This window comes from Ranitomeya variabilis, chromosome 8, assembly GCF_051348905.1.
Source record: "Ranitomeya variabilis isolate aRanVar5 chromosome 8, aRanVar5.hap1, whole genome shotgun sequence".
In the NCBI taxonomy this organism is placed as follows: domain Eukaryota; kingdom Metazoa; phylum Chordata; class Amphibia; order Anura; family Dendrobatidae; genus Ranitomeya; species Ranitomeya variabilis.
In genome coordinates this window covers 90,407,227-90,430,762 of record NC_135239.1, presented here as the reverse complement: position 1 = coordinate 90,430,762, position 23,536 = coordinate 90,407,227, and the positions used below count along the sequence as shown (strand labels likewise).

Sequence of the window (23,536 nt, the reverse complement as noted above, 5' to 3'; positions counted from 1 at the left end):
TTTTCTCATCAGGAAATAAAAAGACTTTCCTGTTGCTTGGCCACCTTATTCCCCATGGTAAAAGCAAAAAATGAAAAACACACAAAAAGGAAAAAAGAAAACAACACTAAAAAAATTCTAAAAATGAGTATATAAAACTGCAAAAAAAAAACCAAATGATCAAAAACTCAAACTTTTAATACAAAAGAAAAAACTTTGGAAAACTTAAAAAAAAAAAATAAAAACTTAAAAAAACTTAAAAAAATATATATATATATATATATATAAAAAAACAATAAAGACTTTCAAAAGAGTAAAAAACCTATATATATATTTTTCTTCTCCCCTCTCTCTGCGCTCAACCCAGTTAGAGATACACACTTCCCCTTTTCTTATGCTATTGTATCCAATGTCACTAAAGTCACATATCTGAAAACACATATGTCGCACCAAAAATGATAGATACAATTTGTTTCACTTCTTCACAAATAGCTACACATAGCTAGCTTTGCCGAAACAACCAGACAAAAAAAACAGATGTGACAGTGTGATTTACAATGCATCTCTGCTACAGCAGCTGGAAAAGAGGAAGTTCATAAGAGAGAGAGAAAAGAAAAAAAACTTTCTTTACAATTGTATGCACTTAAAGCAGCAATACATGAATCGAACCAAAGAGAAACAGATACAGATAGACAATCCGGGAGATGCCCCTTTAAATTCTGTGACACGTGCAGGTTGCGCTGGGAACAGACTACTGACAATCGCACTGGGCACACCTGTGCCTGGGCCACCTGAGTGAGAAGCACAACAAGCAGGAAATCTACCACCCCGGTCCGGTCATCCTAACTGGATCGCCGGCACTACGGGAATCTGCAGTAGCCCTCTAAGTTATCACTACCCGTGCCTGGAACATGGGACTACCTGCCCCGGAACTCTAGCTGTTCCTCCTATGCACGGGAATCCTGCAATAACTTATCGAGCGATTTGACCTCCTGCAGTCTGTTACCCAGCCACCACAAACAAAAGTCACTTTTCCTTCCTTCTCCCGGATCTTACACAAACACAGAACACATACACGGCACACAGCAGACACCTTGACTAAAATCCCAGGGTTTTGGGTTCAGGCTCCGGACTTTTTACACTATCTGGGAAATGCGGTGGTGACCACACCTGACCGGCAAGAGGCATAGACTGGGCACAAGGGACTTTCAGGTAAGATGATAACATTTTCTTACCTTACTTATGGAGCTGCGCAGTCTCCGTCCTGTGAACCAAGGCCATGGCCAACACCTCAGTCTCTCTGGTCAGCAGGATCCCGTGCGTTTCGTCCCTTGCCTCGCTGTTGGGGGCCATTTGTTATGGAAATTTAGGTTGGATAAATTTATCCCTGTGTGTGCTGTGGCCGCTCCCAATTAGACTGAGTATTTTGAGCCCTCATCAAGAATGAGACTGCACAACATTATTGTGTCAATAACATTCCATCAATACTGATACTTTAGTGTACATGCATAGTTTTTATGATAGCATATAGAAAGGAGTGGTTAGGAGTTGTTAGGGGTGGTTAGTTAATTACCATATTGTCTAACTCTTCTGTCATTGGTTATCTAAACATATATGGAATATTGTGATTAATGCACATATGACTGCTGATTAAGCAAATAAAATGTAGCTCTGATTCTAGGACAAAGTTGAGACATCTGATCAGCACTTAATACATCTGGGGTTGTTCTGCTTTTGGGATGGAAAACCCCATACAATCTGTCTGGCTTATATCAGTTCATGTCAGCCATTTTAAACCATTGATTATAATGTATATAATAGCTGTGAGTATATGAGTATATATGATTATAGAGGAGTATACATGCAAGTGAGATCTACATGATATATACACTCACCGGCCACTTTATTAGGTACACCATGCTAGTAACGGGTTGGACCCCCTTTTGCCTTCAGAACTGCCTCAATTCTTCGTGGCATAGATTCAACAAGGTGCTGGAAGCATTCCTCAGAGATTTTGGTCCATATTGACATGATGGCATCACACAGTTGCCGCAGATTTGTCGGCTGCACATCCCAAAGATGCTCCATACAAGGCAGGATGGATCCATGCTTTCATGTTGTTTACGCCAAATTCTGACCCTACCATCCGAATGTCGCAGCAGAAATCAAGACTCATCAGACCAAGCAACGTTTTTCCAATCTTCAACTGTCCAATTTCGATGAGCTTGTACAAATTGTAGCCTCAGTTTCCTGTTCTTAGCTGAAAGGAGTGGTACCCGGTGTGGTCTTCTGCTGCTGTAGCCCATCTGCCTCAAAGTTCGACGCACTGTGCGTTCAGAGATGCTCTTAGGCCTACCTTGGTTGTAACGGGTGGCGATTTGAGTCACTGTTGCCTTTCTATCAGCTCGAACCAGTCTGCCCATTCTCCTCTGACCTCTGGCATCAACAAGGCATTTCCGCCCACAGAACTGCCGCTCACTGGATTTTTTTTCTTTTTCGGACCATTCTCTGTAAACCCTAGAGATGGTTGTGCGTGAAAATCCCAGTAGATCAGCAGTTTCTGAAATACTCAGACCAGCCCTTCTGGCACCAACAACCATGCCACGTTCAAAGGCACTCAAATCACCTTTCTTCCCCATACTGATGCTCGGTTTGAACTGCAGGAGATTGTCTTGACCATGTCTACATGCCTAAATGCACTGAGTTGCCGCCATGTGATTGGCTGATTAGAAATTAAGTGTTAACAAGAAGTTGGACAGGTGTACCTAATAAAGTGGCCAGTGAGTGTATATTTCTGTCACACAATGAACGGTGCAGAGCATTGTATATGGGGCACAGCTTTCTATTGCACATCTATGGGGCAACAATGAACTGTGCAGAGCATTGTATATGGGGCACAGCTTTCTATGGCACATCTATGGGGCAACAATGAACGGTGCAGAGCATTTTATATGGCACAGCTTTATATGGCACATCTATGGGGCTATAATGAATGGTGCAGAGCATTCTATATGGCACAGTTTTATATGGAGCATCTATGGGGCCATAATGAACGGTGCAGAGCATTATATATGGCACAGCTTTATGTGGAGCATCTATGGGGCCATAATGAACGGTGCAGAGCATTATATATGGCACAGCTTTATAAGGAGCATCTATGGGGCCATAATGAATGGTGCAGAGCATTCTATATGGCACAGTTTTATATGGAGCATCTATGGGGCCATAATGAACGGTGCAGAACATTCTATATGGCACAGCTATATATGGAGCATCTATGGGGCCATAATGAACGGTGCAGAGCATTATATATGGCACAGCTTTATACGGAGCATCTATGGGGCAATAATGAACGGTGCAGAGCATTATATATGGCACAGCTTTATATGGAGCATCTTATGGGGCAATAATGAACAGCATGGAGCATTATTTGTGGCACAGTTTTATGTGGAGCATCTATGGGGCAATAATGAAATGTATGGAGCATTATATGTGGCACGTTTTATATGGAGCATCTATGGGGCCATAATGAAATGTATGGAGCATTATATGTGGCACAGCTTTATATAGAGCATCTATGGGGCCATAATGAAATGTATGGAGCATTATATGTGGCACAGCTTTATATGGAGCATCTTATGGGGCAATAATGAATGGTATGGAGCATCTATTTTTATTTTTGAAATTCACCGGTAGCTGCTGCATTTCCTACCCTATGCTTATACTCGAGTCAATAAGTTTTCCCAGTTTTTTATGGCAAAATTAGGGGGGTCGGCTTATACTCGGGTCGGCTTATACTCGAGTATATACGGTAGTTTAATTGTTGAAGATGAAGGACTCCTGGTGACACTAACATTAATAAGAATATGGTGATCTTTCTTGCCTTGTTACCATTTGCATTTTTGGTCCACACTACACATGTAATGGTGCTGTTTTAATGAATATAAATAAAATACTACTGTTTTTAGAGGGCTATATGTTCACACACTGCTTTCCTCTACTTTATATTAAAATTTCTCTAGCTAAATGGGTAAGAAATGTAACCCAGGGAAATTTGTTAACAATTTTTTGGGAGTTATATAACACACACAAAAGAAAGTGACACTAATCACGTAATACTCGATGGATCAAAATATATAATTTTTTCACCCCTCCAAAACAGCTGCAGCTATATATTTGCCAACAGACTGCACAACCTTAATCCTTGTCTACAGACTGGATTCTGTCACTATCCCTGCTCCTGTGACTCTCTCTCACTCCCTAGGCTAAATGCTGATTGTATGTGATACAAACAGCAAATCAAACAATTAGCCCTTAGATAGGCTGTTAGTATGAGGGTTTTACTTCAGCACCAGTATCAACACTACAGGCATCTGATTTGTTATACTGTGCACACACTGGTTAACCAAAACACAACGAGAATCAGCATGATACAGAGATGTCCATTCAAATATACCTGATATTACATATATATAACATATGCTGAACACAAAAAGAGGACTAAGTAAATGAACTAGTCGCTAATGAACCTAAACAAACCATGGATCACAAGGACCCGAAAAAACGACCTCTAAGTCCATATAAAAAAATACATCAATAATCTTTATTAATCATTAAAAGTTATTTTTAAACAATACAAAACAGGTAAAACAGGGTACCACATGGTGTACACAGACACCGCACCAATGCGTAATATACCAAAGGCGCACGGAACCAGGGAAAGAAAACACACCTGATATATCAGCTACTTATAGAGGGACTAAAACTTACCCAAAACAGATATCCAAATTACAGACAATCTATACAGATAGCGATGCCATCAATAGCAGGAGCATTTAGGTGCTCAGTGCTAGATATAATAATCAACCATATCCCTGCATACAACATGGCGACAAAACTAAGTCAAACGTTCCAAAAGTAGAATTCAGAATATATGTTACCTCTTCATAGAGTGCAGTGTGTAAATTTCCCCCGGGTCCGTGCGCATTGGTGCGGTGTCTGTGTACACCATGTGGTACCCTGTCTTACCTGTTTTGTATTGTTTAAAAATAACTTTTAATGATTAATAAAGATTATTGATGTATTTTTTTATATGGACTTAGAGGTCGTTTTTTCGGGTCCTTGTGATCCATGGTTTGTGCACACACTGGCCTAGACAAGCACTGTCTCCCTCCATTACGAAGTGTCACAGAGCTGTACAATGGTGTCAGTGTGCCGAGCCTAGTGGCGTCTGATCTTTTATAACCCCTGATGATGTCACACGGCCAGCCAATCACAGTAATGTCAAAACTAAGATGGCTACATCATTACAGTGACACCCAGGCAATCCCCGCATTCTTATTTGCTATGTAACAGGTGCCAAAAATGGTGGTGGGGATTTGAGTTTTACATAGAGCAATCCTTGCATGCTAAATATGGGGTGGGGGGTTGAGTTTTAACTTGAGGACCGCCCATTACTCATTGAGTAAGGCCGGAGTCACACTAGAGAGGAATACGGACATATGAGAGGCGCAAAAACAACGCATTGCACACAGACCAATGTTTCTCTATGGTGCAGGTCCTATCTGCCATATATTTCTCAGCCGTATTTTACGGGCTGAGAAAATTGCAGCATGCTGCTTTTATCAGCGTATTGCGCAAAAAATCTGCCAATGAAAGTCTATGGGAGCGAGAAAATTACCGATTACAAACGGACCATCGGTGTTCTATAGAGAAGCCGGTAATTCAGTGCGGTGTACAGCAAAATCACACTGACAGAATAGAATAGAATAGAGAAAATAAATGTCTACACATAATATATATATATATATATTTGTGTGTCATTGACACACACACACACACACACACACATATATATATATATACAGTATATATATATATATATTTATATTTATCTTGAATACAGAGCTAGATAGCTTGAAAGATATATATTTATCTTGAATACAGAGCTAGATAGCTTGAAAGCCGGTAATTCAATTGCGGGCTTTTGCTATCTCCTTATCAAACCCGACAGGATATGAGACTTGGTTTACATACAGTTAACCATTTCATATCCCTTATTTTTTTTACATATTTTAGTCTACGTTCACATTTGCGGTCTGCGCCGCAGCGTCAGGCGCCGCAGCGTCGCCGCATGCGTCATGCACCCCTATATTTAACATGGGGGCGCATGGACATGCGTTGCACTTGCGTTTTGCGACGCATGCGTCACTGCGGCGCACGCGTCCGGGCGCAGAGGACGCAGCAAGTTTCATTTTTGCTGCATCCAAAATCAACCAAAAAAAGGACGCATGCGGCGCAAAACGCAGCGTTGTGCATGTGTTTTGCTGCGTTTTTGTTTGCGTTGTGAACGTAGCCTAATATGTGTCTGTGTGCAAAATGTGGGAGCTCTAGGTGTTAAAATAAAGGGTTACATCACGGAAAAAACTGTCGTGGGCTCCTGCGTAATTTTCTCCACCAGAGTGGGAAAACCAGTGACTGAGGGCAGATATTAATAGCCTAGAGAGGGACCATGGTTATTGCACCCCTGGCTAAAAACATCTGCCCCCAGCCACCCCAGAAAAAGCGCATCTGTAAGATGTGCCTATTCTGGCACTTAGCCTCTCTCTTCCCACTCCCCTGTAGCAGTGGGATATGGGGTAATAAAGGGTTAATGTCACCTTGCTAATGTAAGGTGACATTAGGCCTGGTTAAAAATGGAGAGATGTCAATAAGACACCTATCCATTATTAATCCAATAGTAAAAAAGGGTTAAAAAACACACGCACACATTATGAATAAAGTATTTTAATGAAATAAATACACATGGGTTTTAATATCTTTATTGCACGCTCAATCCGAATGACGACCCTTGTCTTCTGAAAAAAAGGGAAAATAAAAAAACACCAATATCCCATACCTGTCCGCCGTACAGTCATGTCCTATGATGTAAATCCATCTGAAGGGGTTAAATAATTTTACAACCAGAAGCCTGCTAATGCAGCCGCCCCTGGCTGTAAAAACTGGGGAATGAATGGAATGCAGGGGAACATAGCTTTGTAGACTTGCGGTAATGCACCCCCTGGTGGCATACAGAAACGCATCATTTGAACCACCAAAAGTACAGAAATATATCACCAGAGTCCTAACATTACAGAAATATAATATCACCACCAACATCAGTACAAGAATACATTTTAAATTTAAAAATCCAGTAAAAGATCATCTCTTAATTCAGAGACCATTGTACTAAATGTGTAACTTTTTCTATTTTTATAATTTATACAGTTAAAGAATTATGCTTATATAAAAAAATTAACTTGGAAAAAATATCTATTTTATGTTTCAGAACCATGTACTGCAAAGGAAAACAGCATGGATGAAAATAATATTCAGCTTAAGTTTTTAGGCGAAAAGAAAAAGTACCTTGCACATGGAGACCAAATAGAATTCAATTGCATTTTTGGATATGAAGCTCTTCCTGAAACTCAGATGAGAATTACTTGCGAACATGGAAAGTTGGAATATCCAAACTGCCTAAGAAAAGGTAATTTATGTAACATAGTAATGTACAAGTTCGAACATTAATTCAATTAAATAATTTCTAGAGTGATGACAGAAACAAATAATTTATGTGAGAGATCTATGGCATGAGGGACAGGAAGATGGTTACTTTTTTAGGAGCTCCAGGCGGGAGCTGGTTACTTACAATTAGGGATGAGAGAACGTGCTCAGTCATGGTCATACTCAGATATCACTAGAGTATCTGGGTGCTCGGATGTGCTATAGACTCGGCGAACATTAAACGGATTTGAAGCTCGAATCCCCACCCTGCATGTTTACACAGCCAAAAAACATGCAGCGACTGCCTGTCTGTCACTGTAATGCCACAGCCATCTTGGCTGTGGCATTACTGTGATTGGCTAGCCGGATGGCCTCATAAGAAGTTATAAAGGGACAGGCACCACCACGCTTGGCATACTGACTCCACTGCACAGCTCAGGGACAGTACTTATTTGAGGCAGATAGTGCTGGTCCAGGCCAGAGTTGAACATGTTTTTTAGATTCAATTAGCCATCCATAGAGTATTATATGCTTACTGTTACATATTGGTGCTACATAACACTCCAAAAAAGCGTTCAAACTTTTTTATGGATTCAATTAGTCATCCATAAAGAATGACATGTTTTCTATTAAATTTTGGTGGTATATCACACTTAAGAAAAGGGTTAAAAAAAATTCTGGATTCAATTAGACATTCATAGAGTATTACATGCTCTGTGGTACATTTTGGTGATGTATAACACTCTAAAAAAGCCTTTAAAAAAAAATTGATTCAAATTATCATCCATTGAGCATTACGTGCTTTCTGTTAAATTTTGGTGATATATAACACTAAAAACCACAAAAAGAGGAAAAAATCCTCCAAAATTCATGAAAAACCCTAAAAAGGCAGAGATCCTTACCTGTCTAACTAGGCCTTAACACAAATGCACTAACAGGGTGCAGCGAACCCCAGTAAAATGGCAACTGCACAGGTACAATAATACAGCGAAACAGCCAGCCTTCAATCAGGGATTATATCAGATTATATATTTTTTTGCACTAGTGTGCAACACGGCCAATCTCTGATTGTAGGCTGACTGTTTAATATGGTATTATTGCACCTGTGCAGTTGCCATTTTACTTTGGTCCCCTGCACCCTGTTAGTGCATTTGTATTGAGGCCTAGTTAGACAGGTAAGCATCTCTGCCTGTTTTTGTTTTTTCTTGAATTTTGGTGATATACATATAACACTCCAAAACAGCGTTCAAAATTTTTTCTGGATTCAATTATTCATTCATAGAGTATGAAGTGCTTTGGGTTACACTACGGTGGTATTTAAAAATAAGAAAAAGTTCAATTTTCTTTTCTGGATTCAATTAGTCATCCAGACAGTTTAAAAGAAACTTGTTAGCAGGATTGTGCACAGTAAACTACCAACAGTGTTAGGTCGGCGCCATTACACTATTTAAAATGATATCTTGGTTCACGAAATCCATGTTGTGGTTGTTGTTTAATCTTTATTTTCAGTTTTGAGTTAATGAGATTCTCGTTCTTTGCGGGGTGGGCCTGTGGGGGGGGCTTCATGTGGTGCTCTGATTATGTTTACGGAAAAAAACATGATCAAAACCACCATTGATCAAAACCATTTTCAAAAAGCTTTATTCAAAATAAATAAGGATACATGAAGACGGGGGAAGGAGAAGATGGAAAATATGCACATACTTCGTAAGGGCGCACAAACTAAGAGGGTATATAATGTTGAGCATCAAACATTCTGAACATAAGTATAATATTACCCTACCCTATTGCACATTCCCAAATCCCACTTCTTCTCTCCTTTCCCTGCATGTCATACCAGTATCAAGAGTTATGTTATCTCTTCCAAACTTTGGATGTTTCTTTGCTATATTCTCTTTTTCTTGTTTTTTATCTGACAATCTATGCTTTTGGAGAGATGGCTAATCTCTGGGTGATGTTTATAGGGTTTAATTTCTTTAAACAATTTTAAAATGTGATTGCTCCTCAGTACTAATTGATTTTTTCATTTATTTATAATAAATGTAACTGCTTGTCTGAAAAAAAATTTTAAGCAGAGAATCCCATTCCTCAAGGGTTTCTTTCTTAACAATATCGCCAATAAGGATTTTTCAATAACTAATCCTTTAAGTATTAGGTCAGTAGCCAAGTAGCGTTCTAAGGATGCTACTTGCCATAGGTCACACATTTCTTTAAGCAGAAGTTATTCCAGTTTTTAAATTATGAATAGCTTGCTATACCTGAGATTTGATGGTAGAGGTGACAGGTAGGTATTGAGATTGGGTGGTCAGAAAACATCTCTGGACCGTGTGGATACGTTTTTCAAGGTCTGTCAACAGGTCTCCCATGTTTCATGAGTCAGCTGCCAAGTGGAGGTGGATGGAATTAACAAACAATCTACATATATAATCACCAGTTGGGACTTATGGCCGCTGTCCCCGAATCCCATAAGGCACAGCGTCAGTGTCACTTGCGCAAGCGAAGTTTGTGGCCGCTATTCCCATGCATGCGCAGTAACAGCCAAAACTGCACACTCTACTCTCGCATGCGCGGTAACGTTTCACCGCACTCCCGATGCGATAGCATCAGGCCTATTTCTAGTAAATAAATAAACAAAACCTACTGGCTCTCGACACTGTGATTGTAACTTCGCTGCCTTGTTTGGTGGACAGCTACCACCCGTTGTCAAAAATGAATTAAGAGGTGAAGAGATATAAAGACTAAGCGCTTAGAGCCAATGAATTGTAGTAACAATTGCCTCCCATATGGTTGCCTCAGATTATCGTGTGACAGTGATACTGCCCACACAGTGATTCTGTGGCAAAAAGGGGTATAATATACTGAGACTGTGGTGTAAAATGAAATACAGAGTAATACAACAATATCATGCTGTGCCACAGGTAATCATAAGCAGAAGTATTACCTGCTCTGCTGTTGAGTAGTGGGAGAGCAGGATGCGTTTATATTGACTGGCACAGAGGTGAGAGATGTGCCGACACGAATTTTACAATTCTGACTAATGTCAATTTATGTGGCAATAACTTTGTAATACTTCAATGGATACCACTGATTCTGAGAATGTTTTCTCGTGACTAGTGTTGAGCGATACCGTCCGATACTTGAAAGTATCGGTATCGGAAAGTATCGGCCGATACCGGCAAAGTATCGGATCCAATCCGATACCGATACCCGATACCAATACAAGTCAATGGGACTCAAGTATCGGACGGTATTCCTGATGGTTCCCAGGGTCTGAAGGAGAGGAAACTCTCCTTCAGGCCCTGGGATCCATATAAATGTGTAAAAGAAAGAATTAAAATAAAAAATATCGCTATACTCACCTGTCCGACGCAGCCTGGACCTCAGCGAGGGAACCGGCAGCGTTGTTTGTTTAAAATTCGCGCTTTTACTTGGTTACGTGAAGTCCCGGCTTGTGATTGGTCAGGGCGGCCATGTTGCCGGGACGCGGACCAATCACAGCAAGCCGTGACGAAATTACGTCACGGCTTGCTGTGATTGGTCCGCGTCCCGGCAACATGGCCGCCATTAACCAATCACAAGCCGTGACGTCACGGGAGGCTGGACACGCGCTTTTTAAAATGGGCGCGTGTCCAGCCTCCCGTGACGTCCCGGCTTGTGATTGGTTGCGCCGCGGTCAACCAATCACAAGCCGGGAGGCTGGACACGCGCGCATTTTAAAATTTTAAAATGGGCGCGTGTCCAGCCTCCCGTGACGTCCCGGCTTGTGATTGGTTGCGTCTCCCATGTGACTGCGACGCAACCAATCACAAAGCCGGGACGTAATTTTAAAATCCTTAAGGACCTGAAATTACGTCACGGCTTGCTGTGATTGGTTGCGTCGCCCATGTGACTGCGACGCAACCAATCACAACGCCGGAACGTAATTTTAAAATCCTGAAGGACCTGAAATTACGTCACGGCTTGCTGTGATTGGTTGCGTCCCGGTCACATGGGCGGCACGCAACCAATCACAAGCCGGGACTCACGTAAAGGAAAGAAAAGCGCGAATTTTAAACAAAGAACGCTGCCGCTTCCCTCGGTAAGGTGCAGGCTGCGTCGGAGAGGTGAGTATAGCAATATTTTTTATTTTGATTCTCTCTTTTACACATTTTTACATTAATGTTGTTTCGATACCGATACCCGATATCACAAAAATATCGGATCTCGGTATCGGAATTCCGATACAGCAAGTATCGGCCGATACCCGATACTTGCAGTATCGGAATGCTCAACACTACTCGTGACATATTGTACATCATTATAGTGTTAGGGTTGGCGGAACGCACCGAATATATATATATATACAGTGCCTACAAGTAGTATTCAACCCCCTGCAGATTTAGCAGGTTTACACATTTGGAATTAACTTGGCATTGTGACATTTGGACTGTAGATCAGCCTGGAAGAGTGAAATGCACTGCAGCAAAAAAGAATGTTATTTCTTTGTTTATTTTTTTTTTAAATTGTGAAAAGTTATTTCAGAGGGTCATTTATTATTCAACCCCTCGACCCACCAGATTTCTGTTTGGTTCCCCTAAAGTATTAAGTAGTAGTTCAGGCACAAAGAACAATGAGCTTCACATGTTTGGATTAATTATCTCTTTTTCCAGCCTTTTCTGACTATTTAAGACCCTCCCCAAACTTGTGAACAGCACTCATACATGGTCAACATGGGAAAGACAAAGGAGCATTCCAAGGCCATCAGAGACAAGATCGTGGAGGGTCACAAGGCTGGCAAGGGGTACAAAACCCTTTCCAAGGAGTTGGGCCTACCTGTCTCCACTGTTGGGAGCATCATCCGGAAGTGGAAGGCTTATGGAACTACTGTTAGCCTTCCACGGCCTGGACAGCCTTTGAAAGTTTCCTCCCGTGCCGAGGCCAGGCTTGTCCGAAGAGTCAAGGCTAACCCAAGGACAACAAGGAAGGAGCTCCGGGAAGATCTCATGGCAGTGGGGACATTGGGTTCAGTCAATACCATAAGTAACGTACTCCACCGCAATGGTCTCCGTTCCAGACGAGCCCGTAAGGTACCTTTACTTTCAAAGCGTCATGTCAAGGCTCGTCTACAGTTTGCTCATGATCACTTGGAGGACTCTGAGACTGACTGGTTCAAGGTTCTCTGGCCTGATGAGACCAAGATCGAGATCTTTGGTGCCAACCACACACGTGACGTTTGGAGACTGGATGGCACTGCATACGACCCCAAGAATACCATCCCTACAGTCAAGCATGGTGGTGGCAGCATCATACTGTGGGGCTGTTTCTCAGCCAAGGGGCCTGGCCTTCTGGTCCACATCCATGGGAAGATGGATAGCACGGCCTACCTGGAGATTTTGGCCAAGAACCTCTGCTCCTCCATCAAGGATCTTAAGATGGGTCGTCATTTCATCTTCCAACAAGACAACGACCCAAAGCACACAGCCAAGAAAACCAAGGCCTGGTTCAAGAGGCAAAAAATCAAGGTGTTGCAGTGGCCTAGTCAGTCTCCTGACCTTAACCCAATTGAAAACTTATGGAAGGAGCTCAAGATTAAAGTCCACATGAGACACCCAAAGAACCTAGATAACTTGGAGAAGATCTGCATGGAGGAGTGGGCCAAGATAACTCCAGAGACCTGTGCTGGCCTGATCAGGTCTTATAAAAGACGATTATTAGCTGTAATTGCAAACAAAGGTTATTCCACAAAATATTAAACCTAGGGGTTGAATAATAATTGACCCACACTTTTATGTTTAAAATGTATAAAAATTTAACTGAGCAACAAAAATTTTTGGTTTGTAAGATTTATGCATCTGTTAATAAATCCTGCTCTTGTTTGAAGTTTGAAGGCTCTAACTTATTTGCATCTTATTAAACCTGCTAAATCTGCAGGGGGTTGAATACTACTTGTAGGCACTGTATATATATATATATATACATACACTCACCGGCCACTTTATTAGGTACACCTGTCCAACTTCTTGTTAACACTTAATTTCTAATCAGCCAATCACATGGCGGCAACTCAGTGCATTTAGGCATGTAGACATGGTCAAGACAATCTCCTGCAGTTCAAACCGAGCATCAGTATGGGGAAGAAAGGTGATTTGAGTGCCTTTGAACGTGGCATGGTTGTTGGTGCCAGAAGGGCTGGTCTGAGTATTTCAGAAACTGCTGATCTACTGGGATTTTCACGCACAACCATCTCTAGGGTTTACAGAGAATGGTCCGAAAAAGAAAAAAAATCCAGTGAGCGGCAGTTCTGTGGGCGGAAATGCCTTGTTGATGCCAGAGGTCAGAGGAGAATGGGCAGACTGGTTCGAGCTGATAGAAAGGCAACAGTGACTCAAATCGCCACCCGTTACAACCAAGGTAGGCCTAAGAGCATCTCTGAACGCACAGTGCGTCGAACTTTGAGGCAGATGGGCTACAGCAGCAGAAGACCACACCGGGTACCACTCCTTTCAGCTAAGAACAGGAAACTGAGGCTACAATTTGTACAAGCTCATCGAAATTGGACAGTAGAAGATTGGAAAAACGTTGCTTGGTCTGATGAGTCTCGATTTCTGCTGCGACATTCGGATGGTAGGGTCAGAATTTGGCGTAAACAACATGAAAGCATGGATCCATCCTGCCTTGTATGGAGCATCTTTGGGATGTGCAGCCGACAAATCTGCGGCAACTGTGTGATGCCATCATGTCAATATGGACCAAAATCTCTGAGGAATGCTTCCAGCACCTTGTTGAATCTATGCCACGAAGAATTGAGGCAGTTCTGAAGGCAAAAGGGGGTCCAACCCGTTACTAGCATGGTGTACCTAATAAAGTGGCCGGTGAGTGTATATATATATATATATATATATATATATATATATATATATATATATATTTATATATATATATATATATATATATATATATATATATACTGTATATATATCTACTATATAATTGTCTAAGGGTACTTCCATTTTTCTGTCCTTCTGTCTGTCTGTCTGTAACAGTTATTCGTTCGCTGATTGGTCTCGGCAGCTGCCTGTCATGGCTGCCGCGACCAATCAGCGACGCGCACAGTCCGGAAGAAAATGGCCGCTCCTTACTCCCCGCACTCACTGCCCGGCGCCCGCATACACCCCTCCGCTCACCGCTCACACAGGGTTAATGCCGGCGGTAACGGACCACGTTATGCCATGAGAAACGGACTCCGTTACCGCCGCTATTAACCCTGTGTGACCAAGTTTTTTACTATTGACGCAGCCTATGCAGTGCCAATAGTAAAAACATCTAATGTTAAAAATAATAAAAAAAATAAAAAATTATTATATACTCACCTACGCCGACTTTCCCGCTCCTCGCGTTGCAACCGGCACGTTCCGGTGCACGGATGGTCTGGCAGAAGGACCTGCCATGACGTCACGGTTATGTGACCGCAACGTCATCACAAGTCCTGCGCGCCTGCGCTGAAAGGACCTGCCATGACGTCACGGTCATGTGACCGCGACACGGACACGTGACCGCGTCATCATCACAGCCTGGGACCGGAAGCTGCTGGCTGCACCCGACACAGTCGACAAAGCTACAACGCGCCAACGGAAGGTGAGTATGTTTATTTTTTTAACCTGTGTCATACATGGCTGGGCAATATACTACATAGCTGGGCAATATACTACATGGGCTGTGCAATATACTACGTGGCTCTGTGCTGTACACTACATCACTGAGCAATATACTATGTCACTGGGCAATATACTATGTGGCTCTGTGTTGTATACTACGTCACTGGGCAATGTACAATGGAACTGGGCAATATACTACGTGGCTGGGCAATATACTATGTGGCTCTGTGCTGTATACTACGTGGGCTGGGCAATATACTATGTGGCTCTGTGCTGTATACTACATGGCTGGGCAATATACTACGTGGCTGGGCAATATACTATGTGGCTCTGTGCTGTATACTACGTGGGCTGGGCAATATACTACATGGCTGGGCAATATACTACGTGGCTGTGCAATATACTACGTAACTGGGCAATATACTATGTGGCTGGGCAATATACTATGTGGCTCTGTGCTGTATACTACGTGGGCTGGGCAATATACTACGTCACTGGGCAATATACTACGTGGCTGGGCAATATACTACGTGGCTAGGCAATATACTACGTGGCTGGGCAATATACTACGTGGCTGGGCAATATACTACGTGGCTGGGCAATATACTACGAGGACATACATATTCTAGAATGCCCGATGCGTTAGAATCGGGCCACCATCTAGTATATATATATATATATATATATATATATATATATTGTGATGCAGTGACCCCTGTAACAGGTAGGGGGCGCTGCATGGTCTCCCCAGTATATGCACGGAGGCATATTGAGGCCATAGGAATGCATGACAATCGCGGGCATGACTGTGGTAATGTGATAAAGTCCGGCAGTATTGTGAATGGCCGATACGTGTGTCGCAGAGGAGAAGACTCTGCGCTGCCAGCCTGAAGCGATATGGTGTTCTGGGACCTGTAGTGCTATAGTTATAGTGTTGTATGTTTATCATGGGAGGTTAATAATAAATATAAGAAAACTGACTGAACAGCCATCTAGTCTGAACTGGTGCATAACCAAAAAGTCTTACATAACAAGTAGATAATGGCTGCACTCAATTTTACTGTGCTAAAGCAAGGAAATGTGCAATACATGAAATGTGAATAGCATAATGGCTTGGGAAATTTATGAAAAAACACATGAGATTCTTAGCACAAGATTTGGCCAAAAGTTGTGAGCCCATCCACCAAACGTCAAGGTAATCTCAAAACGAATGGGTACCTGAGCTAACTGCCTAGTGTGAACACTTACCTATGGCTAATAACATGGTAAAGCCTGCTTTTATAGGAAGCTCAGAACCAACTGTGTCTGGATGTAATTAAAATCACAGCATGGTGAAGGGCGGGGCGTTCAAGTCAGAAAAAATAGTACATAGTAATATAAGAAAACTGACTGAACAGCCATCTAGTCTGAACTGGTTCATAACCAAAAAGTCTTACATAGCAAATAGATAATGGCTGCATCATGGGAGGTTGGCAGGGCTAGTTATGTGAGATGGGCGGGACAAACTAGCCACACACACCCACGCTCCCACCCAGGGGAGTGGTTAAAAGGTATATAATGTGACCAGGGTGTGGGTCACATGTTCCTGTGTGGTTCCAGTGTTTGGATCTGAAGAGTCCAAGTACAAGGTCCTGGTAGCCCGTGTTGGAAGTCCTGGGAGTAGGATTCCTGAACAGCACGTGGTGGGGCTTTGGACTGTTGTGTGTTGGGAGGTCCTGGGAGTAGGACCAGATCCCTGAGCAGCGCACAGTGAAACTGTGGACCAGGATAGTCTGTGTTGGGGAAGCTACCATCCTTCGGTGGGTCTGGACTGACTAATGTGTACCACCCAGGCAAGTTGGTAATCCCTGTGAGGCAGCTTACCCCGAAGAGTGGACTGACAAGGAGTCAGCAGGTGGAGCAGGAGCTCCCATAAGGTACATCTATAGACTGTTTGTGCTTATCGTTTCTTTGAACTGTGTGGTAACCCACAGCAACTGGTCAAAGGAGGACCAGAATGTTTAGTTGCTGCAACCGTAATGTCGTATGTTGGTGCCTGTTGTGCTCCATGGGCATTAATGAACTGTATGGCGTGCGGTCACCCACGATAACTGGACACAGTGGTTCAGCGTGTTTAGTGACCGTGTTTCAAAGCCATATACTATGATGTAAGACTGTGTGCTTGCTGTTCATATTTCTGTGGCTTATGACTCCACAATAAACCACACGGACTGTTAAAGTGAAAATTCGTGCCCGTGTGCTTTAATCCCATGCCAAGCGAGTAATCCCCTACCCGTTAGTAAGTGCAATCTTACAATATATATATGAGACAGTAGGTGCGTTCGCAACCCAGGGTCCACCGTGCAGGAGAGAAACCTGCTGCTAGTAACAGGCGGTACTATATGGCGGTATAAGCAAACTGTTACTTCACAGATTCACTACGAAAAGAGAACGCCGTGCCCTATTAACCTCGCAGGAGATCACAGCTACCTAATAGAGCCAACAGTGGTCATGCAGTCAGAATAGCACACAAGCAACTCCTCTCCGGAATTCTAATGGCTATATGCCAGCCTTGAATCCACAAACACAAAACTTCTCACCGGAGGTGCTGATATTCTAGGGGCTTATTTCAGCCAAACCCTGACCACATACAACCATGACCACACTGGAGCTGAGCCCTTAACATAGATTTGATACTAGACGTGCGGCCATGCAAACCTTTTATAGTGTTAGCACTCAAGGACGCAAACTGGGGACCCCGGTCACTGACAATTTTGTCCGGCATACCGTGTAGGTGAAAGATATGTTTGAGAATCAATGCCGCCAGAGCCCGTGCAGAAGGTAGCTGTGAAAGAGACACCAAGTTTACCATTTTGGAAAAATGGTCGGTGATCACCCAAATAATGGTGCAACTGCGAGACTTGGGTAAGCCCACCACAAAATCCATATCGACCATCTCCCCGGGCCTGTCCGCCACCGGCAGGGGGTGAAACAACCCATCTGGCCGTTGACGAGGAGACTTGTTCTTGGCGCAGGAGACACATGCCCAAACATAGTCTGCGACATCACGGGCCATATGCGGCTACCAGTATGTCCTCGCCAGTAGCTCAGATGTCCTTATGGTCCCAAAATGTCCACCCACCCTGTACGAGTGAGCCCAAGAGAGAACCTCCGGACGCAAACTTGATGGTACAAAAGTCTTGCCCGGAGGCATAGACTCTAGCGAAACCGGGGCCACAGTTCTCAGGCTCTCAGAAGGGACAATAAGCCAAGGCTCCTCTTCCTCCTCCTCAGATTATACAACGGAGTGAGAGAGAGCCTCGGCACGAATGTTCTTCTCCCCGGAAAGAAAATGGAGGGTGAAATGGAACCGGGAGAAGAACAAGGACCATCTGGCCTGGCAAGAATTTAATCGCTGGGCTGTCTGTAAATAGACCAAATTCTTGTGGTCTGTGAATACTTGGAAGGGAAAGCGAGCCCCGTCCAAAAGATGTCTCCACTCTGAGAAGGCCAACTTGATTGCTAGCAACTCTCTGTCCCCGATGGAATAATTCCTCTCCGCTGGTGTGAAGGTCTTGGAAAAGAAGAAGCAAAGATGCTTCCGACCTTGAGCATCCTTTTGGAAGAGGACTGCTCTAGCACCAATGGATGAGGCATCCACCTCCATTATAAATAGCTTATCTACATCGGGGCGATGTAGTTTGGGAGCGCTGGTAAAATGAGATTGAATAGAAGTGAAGGCCTTGGAGACCTCAATTTGGGATTTTCTCCCTTCTTGGTGAGGGCTACCAAGGGAGCTACCAAAGTTGAGAAATGAGGGATGAACTGGTGATAATAGTTAATGAACCCCAGCCAAACCCTGACCACATACAACCATGACCACACTGGCGCTGAACCCTTAACATAGATTTGATACTAGCGCATGGCCATGCGAACCCTTTATAGTTTTAGCACTCAAGGACCTTCCTAGTGGTCCAACAGGAACCGCTACAGGACCTGCGAATGTGACCCCCGACCTCCAATGGGAGGTCGTCCCATGGGCATGCTCAGTATGGGAAAAGCAGGACTTAGTCCCAGAAAGATCTGCTCGCTGCTGATCAGCGCTGGCTACAAAGGCAGAGCCTGGAAGAACAGTAGTAACCAGTCGCCCAGTATCAGCCTGAGTCAGACTCTGGGAATGGGAGACCGCAGCGGAGATGGTTCGAGATTCCCCCTGTGCAGAGGCAGGAACTTGACACCTATCATATGGTGGTTTAATTTATTTGATATGATTATTTGTGAAAAAAACAGAAATTTGGCAAAAAAAATTAAATAAGGTAATTTTCAAGCTTTTAATTTTAATGCCCTTAAATCAGAGAATTATATTGCACAAAATAGTTAATAAATAAAATTTCCCACATATCAACTTTACATCAGAAAAAATTTTGAAATTTATATTTTTTTAGGAAGTTGAAAGGGTTAAAAGTTGACCAGCGATTTCTCATTTTCCAAGAAAATTTACAAAACCATTTGAAATGACTTTGAGGGGCCTATATGACAGAAAATACTCAAAAGTGACACCATTCTAAAAACTTCACCCCTCAAGGTGCTCAAAACCACATTTAAGAAGTTTATTAACAATTCAGGTGCTTCACAGGAATTTTTGGAATGTGGAGGAAAAAATGAACATTTAACTTATTATCAGAAAAGTTTTATTTTAGTACCAGTTCTTTTATTTTTGCAAAGGTAACATGATAAAACGGACCACAAAATTTGCTCTGCAATTTCTCCTGAGCATGCTGATATCCAATATGTGGGGGAAAACCACCGTTTGGGCAGACAGCAGGGCTTGGAAGGGAATGAGCGCCATTTGACTTTTTGAATGTAAAATTTGTTTGGATCAATTAGCAGATGCCATGTTGCATTTAGAGAGCCTCTGATAAGTCTAAACAGGGAAAGTCACTCACAAGTAACACCATTTTGGGAACTAGACCCCTCAGGGAACTTATCAGTCATATCAAGAAAGAAGGGTGTGGGGAAGACCCACGAGTATCGCTGTGCAAGACAGCTGGGATCTGACTGCCCACCATGGCAGTTTGTTGGTGTCCTCCGCATGTACTTAGGCAGATATACCTTGGACACTTTTTTCAAGCTCAATTGGCTTATTTTTCATCAAGGTCTCTGGTCTTCTCTTCTGACTCACATGCATCTACTTTTTTGATTGATTTTTTGAGTCTACTTTTTTTTGTGACCTCCATACCTTGCAAGTTGATATGCATTTTGCACATAGGTTTCCGCATGGTTTTACCACATTTTGCCTATTAGCTACTAATTGTTGTATAAAGGTATGTTTGTATATATATTTCTTTCAGGTTGGTCTCTCCATATGTTTACATATCTTTATATATTTATATATTCTCAGGATAGACTGTATATACTAGCCGCTGACCTATTCAAATATATTTGATTGCCAATTGTTTACTGCTGGTCCAACTTATATGTACAGTACAGACCAAAAGTTTGGATACACCTTCTCATTTAAAGATTTTTCTGTATTTTCATGACTATGAAAATTGTAAATTGACACTGAAGGCATCAAAACTATGAATTAACACATGTGGAATTATAGAATTATATACTTAACAAAAAAGTGTGAAACTGAAAATATGTCTTATATTCTAGGCTTTTCAAAGTAGCCACCTTTTGCTTTGATGACTGCTTTGCACACTCTTGTGCTGTATGTAATCTGGTAGGACTGCCGTGTTTCCATTGTCATGGGTGTCGGTTTACTGCCATGCTGTATCTCGGTTTTAATTGTTTCTATACATTTGTGCTATTGTGTGTCCCAGTGTTCAAATAAAGTTATACATTTTACACCATTAGTGTTAGAATATTTAATCAGGTGTGCACACAGATTCATGTGCTTGGTCTTTTCTTTTCCTCTTGGTTCCATGTTGTTCTCCCAAGCACAGTGTGGCGCCCTGCTTCACACATATTATGTGCTAGACTGATTTTGGAGGTGCACCCTATTCTTTTGTTCTTGCTATATTGACTTTTCTTCACCAGGGACAAAGAAATATACTGTTATGTACAGATTATCTTTATGTACCAGCATCATCTGCTTGTGGGTTCAGAGCCTGCAATGCAGCTTCAGGCATACAAATGCATGAGGCTCGTAACTTTAACTTTTGCTTTCAGTGATAGGGATTGTGGGCTCAAATCCTAGACAGACTAAATTTCAAGTAAAGAAAATAGAGTTTTTAGTAATTATTATTAATTTTATAGGAAGAAAAAGACTTTTATTTTCCCTCAAGAAAACAGAGACATAGAAATACACTGCTATGTACAGATGTATCTCTTTGTACCAGTATTATCTGCCTGTGATCTCAGAGTCTGCAAAACAACTGAAGCATACCAAATCCAACACTACTAATCAGTTCAGCATGTGACTCTTTGCTTTAGCTGATGACTGCAATGTAAGAGGTTGTTGGTTCGATTCCCTTGGAGACCAGAGAGGAAGAGAGTTGCATATTTATTTAATATGTTAGAGATGCAGATCCTGTCCCTGAGGAGGAGCTATTGAGTGAAGAAGACATCGAAGAGATTTGAATGGAAGTTGGGACAAAGCCCTGATGTGGCAGGACTGACCCCTCAAATTTGGACAGTCCCGCTGAAGCCAGGATGATTGGGATTTATGGTATAGCATATATTATACAGGTGTCCTCTTCTGTCTCTTCTCTTCTCATAGATTATTAGTAACATGATTCATTTATCTTTTTTATGCTTACTGGAGTGTTCTTTGCAGTGCACAACAAACAATACAGAAGTAGCAATTACATTTTTTATTTTCCAGGTTTTTGTATTTTACAACCATCGGAAATGATTGCCAATAATATTCATTACAATGTAAGCACAGTAGTGGAACGTGGACAAACAATCACATTTCAATGTGATGAAGAAATGATACCAGAAAAGGGGATGGAAGCTACATGTACATTGGGAAAAATACAATACCCAAAATGTACTGCTGCAAGTAAGTCTTCTATGTATGCACTTATTTATTACAAAAATCAAACTGTCCATAAATAGGATAAATGAAGGAATCAATGAGGCACTGGCGCTAGACACAATGAAATCTACCCAGCTGCCTGGGTTGGTGAACAACTACCACTTGCTGGCTGAAAAAGTGTATGTGAAATTTAGAAGGTCAAAACAGTGCTACGGGCAGAGAAAGGTGTGCACGTACAATATAAAAGTGGTGGGATCGGTGATCAGATCAGGTCCCAAATAGATAATCACATAAACAAGAACTGCTCACTAAGTTAGTGTACCAAGGGTCACTCGCGCATAGTAAAAAGGAATTATATGTTATAATGTAGGGCAAGGCTATGGTGTGTCAAAGGTCACTCCAATTTTAATCACTTATCCAAAAATAGTAAAGTGCAATGCTCAAGAGAATATCGTGGTCAGTGATGATATGGTGCTTAACTCTTTGTTACAGGGAAGTTTGAGTGCTATAATGTTCAATGATCCCTGAGCAATGAATGAATAAAGGTGAAACAAATAAACTAGGTCCGTCACTGAGAATGAATGAGTGAGATTCAATACATCACGGAGTAACAGTAATCGTAATCGGCAGTGGGATAAGGTCTTTTACCTGCTGCTTTGTCACTGCATGGGAGATGCACAGGTTCGCTGTCTCTATTCCTTGGGAGCGATGAGAAGAAGTGCTGTGGAGCACTAATCCTGTTGTTGGATACTGCAAAGCATGCAGCTGGTTTGGGTGGTGGGTTTTCCCTGTCTGGAGAATGTGAGATGATCAAGAATGAGCAGCACAGCCCCAGCTGATGGCGTGCCCTGAGGAATTACTGCCGCTTGACCCAAGCGGTAGTGCACCGCCAGCAGATGCGAAGCAAAGTCAGGCTGGTTAGACGAAGCAATATCCGATGCATTTCAAAAGCTGCAACTTTCTTTATCAGGGATGTAGCAGCCCGGATCAAGTGATCATGGATGATCATGTGTCTGACAGTTGCACCAAGCATCTCCCACAGATAGAACACTTATTGAGAATATGTTGTGCAAAATGTATGATTGTCTGTTTATTTAGAGTGCTAATAAGTTAGTACATAAAGGAAGGATACAAAATTAATCGGGTAAACTCCTAATTCCTGTTAGGATATATGGTCCGTTTACATATTTATGAAGTAAGCCATTATTTTAAGATATGAAATGTTGTTAGATATGAAATTCTGGAAGGATTGTTTCCCCATGGTTTTTCAAAATGATTTTCTTTATGTAAGGGGTAAGGTTTCTCCTTGTGGAGAATGACATACCAGCTCTGGCTTGTCAAGGTAAGGAGGCTTATTCGCTGTGCAATGCTCCTCTGGGAAATTTAACATGCAAATTGCCTCTTCAGAGAAAAA

At 42.2% G+C, this 23,536-nt stretch overlaps 1 protein-coding gene across 1 annotated transcript in view; it reads left to right on the top strand.

Moving 5' to 3' along the window:
• Positions 1 to 23,536, top strand: part of LOC143787637 (coagulation factor XIII B chain-like) — a 574,339-nt gene that overhangs the window by 478,661 nt on the left and 72,142 nt on the right. The window contains exons 10-11 of the mRNA XM_077276562.1: positions 7,307 to 7,504; positions 21,967 to 22,146. Coding sequence (XP_077132677.1) covers positions 7,307 to 7,504; positions 21,967 to 22,146 — 378 coding nt within the window. The remainder of the gene's footprint in view (positions 1 to 7,306; positions 7,505 to 21,966; positions 22,147 to 23,536) is intronic.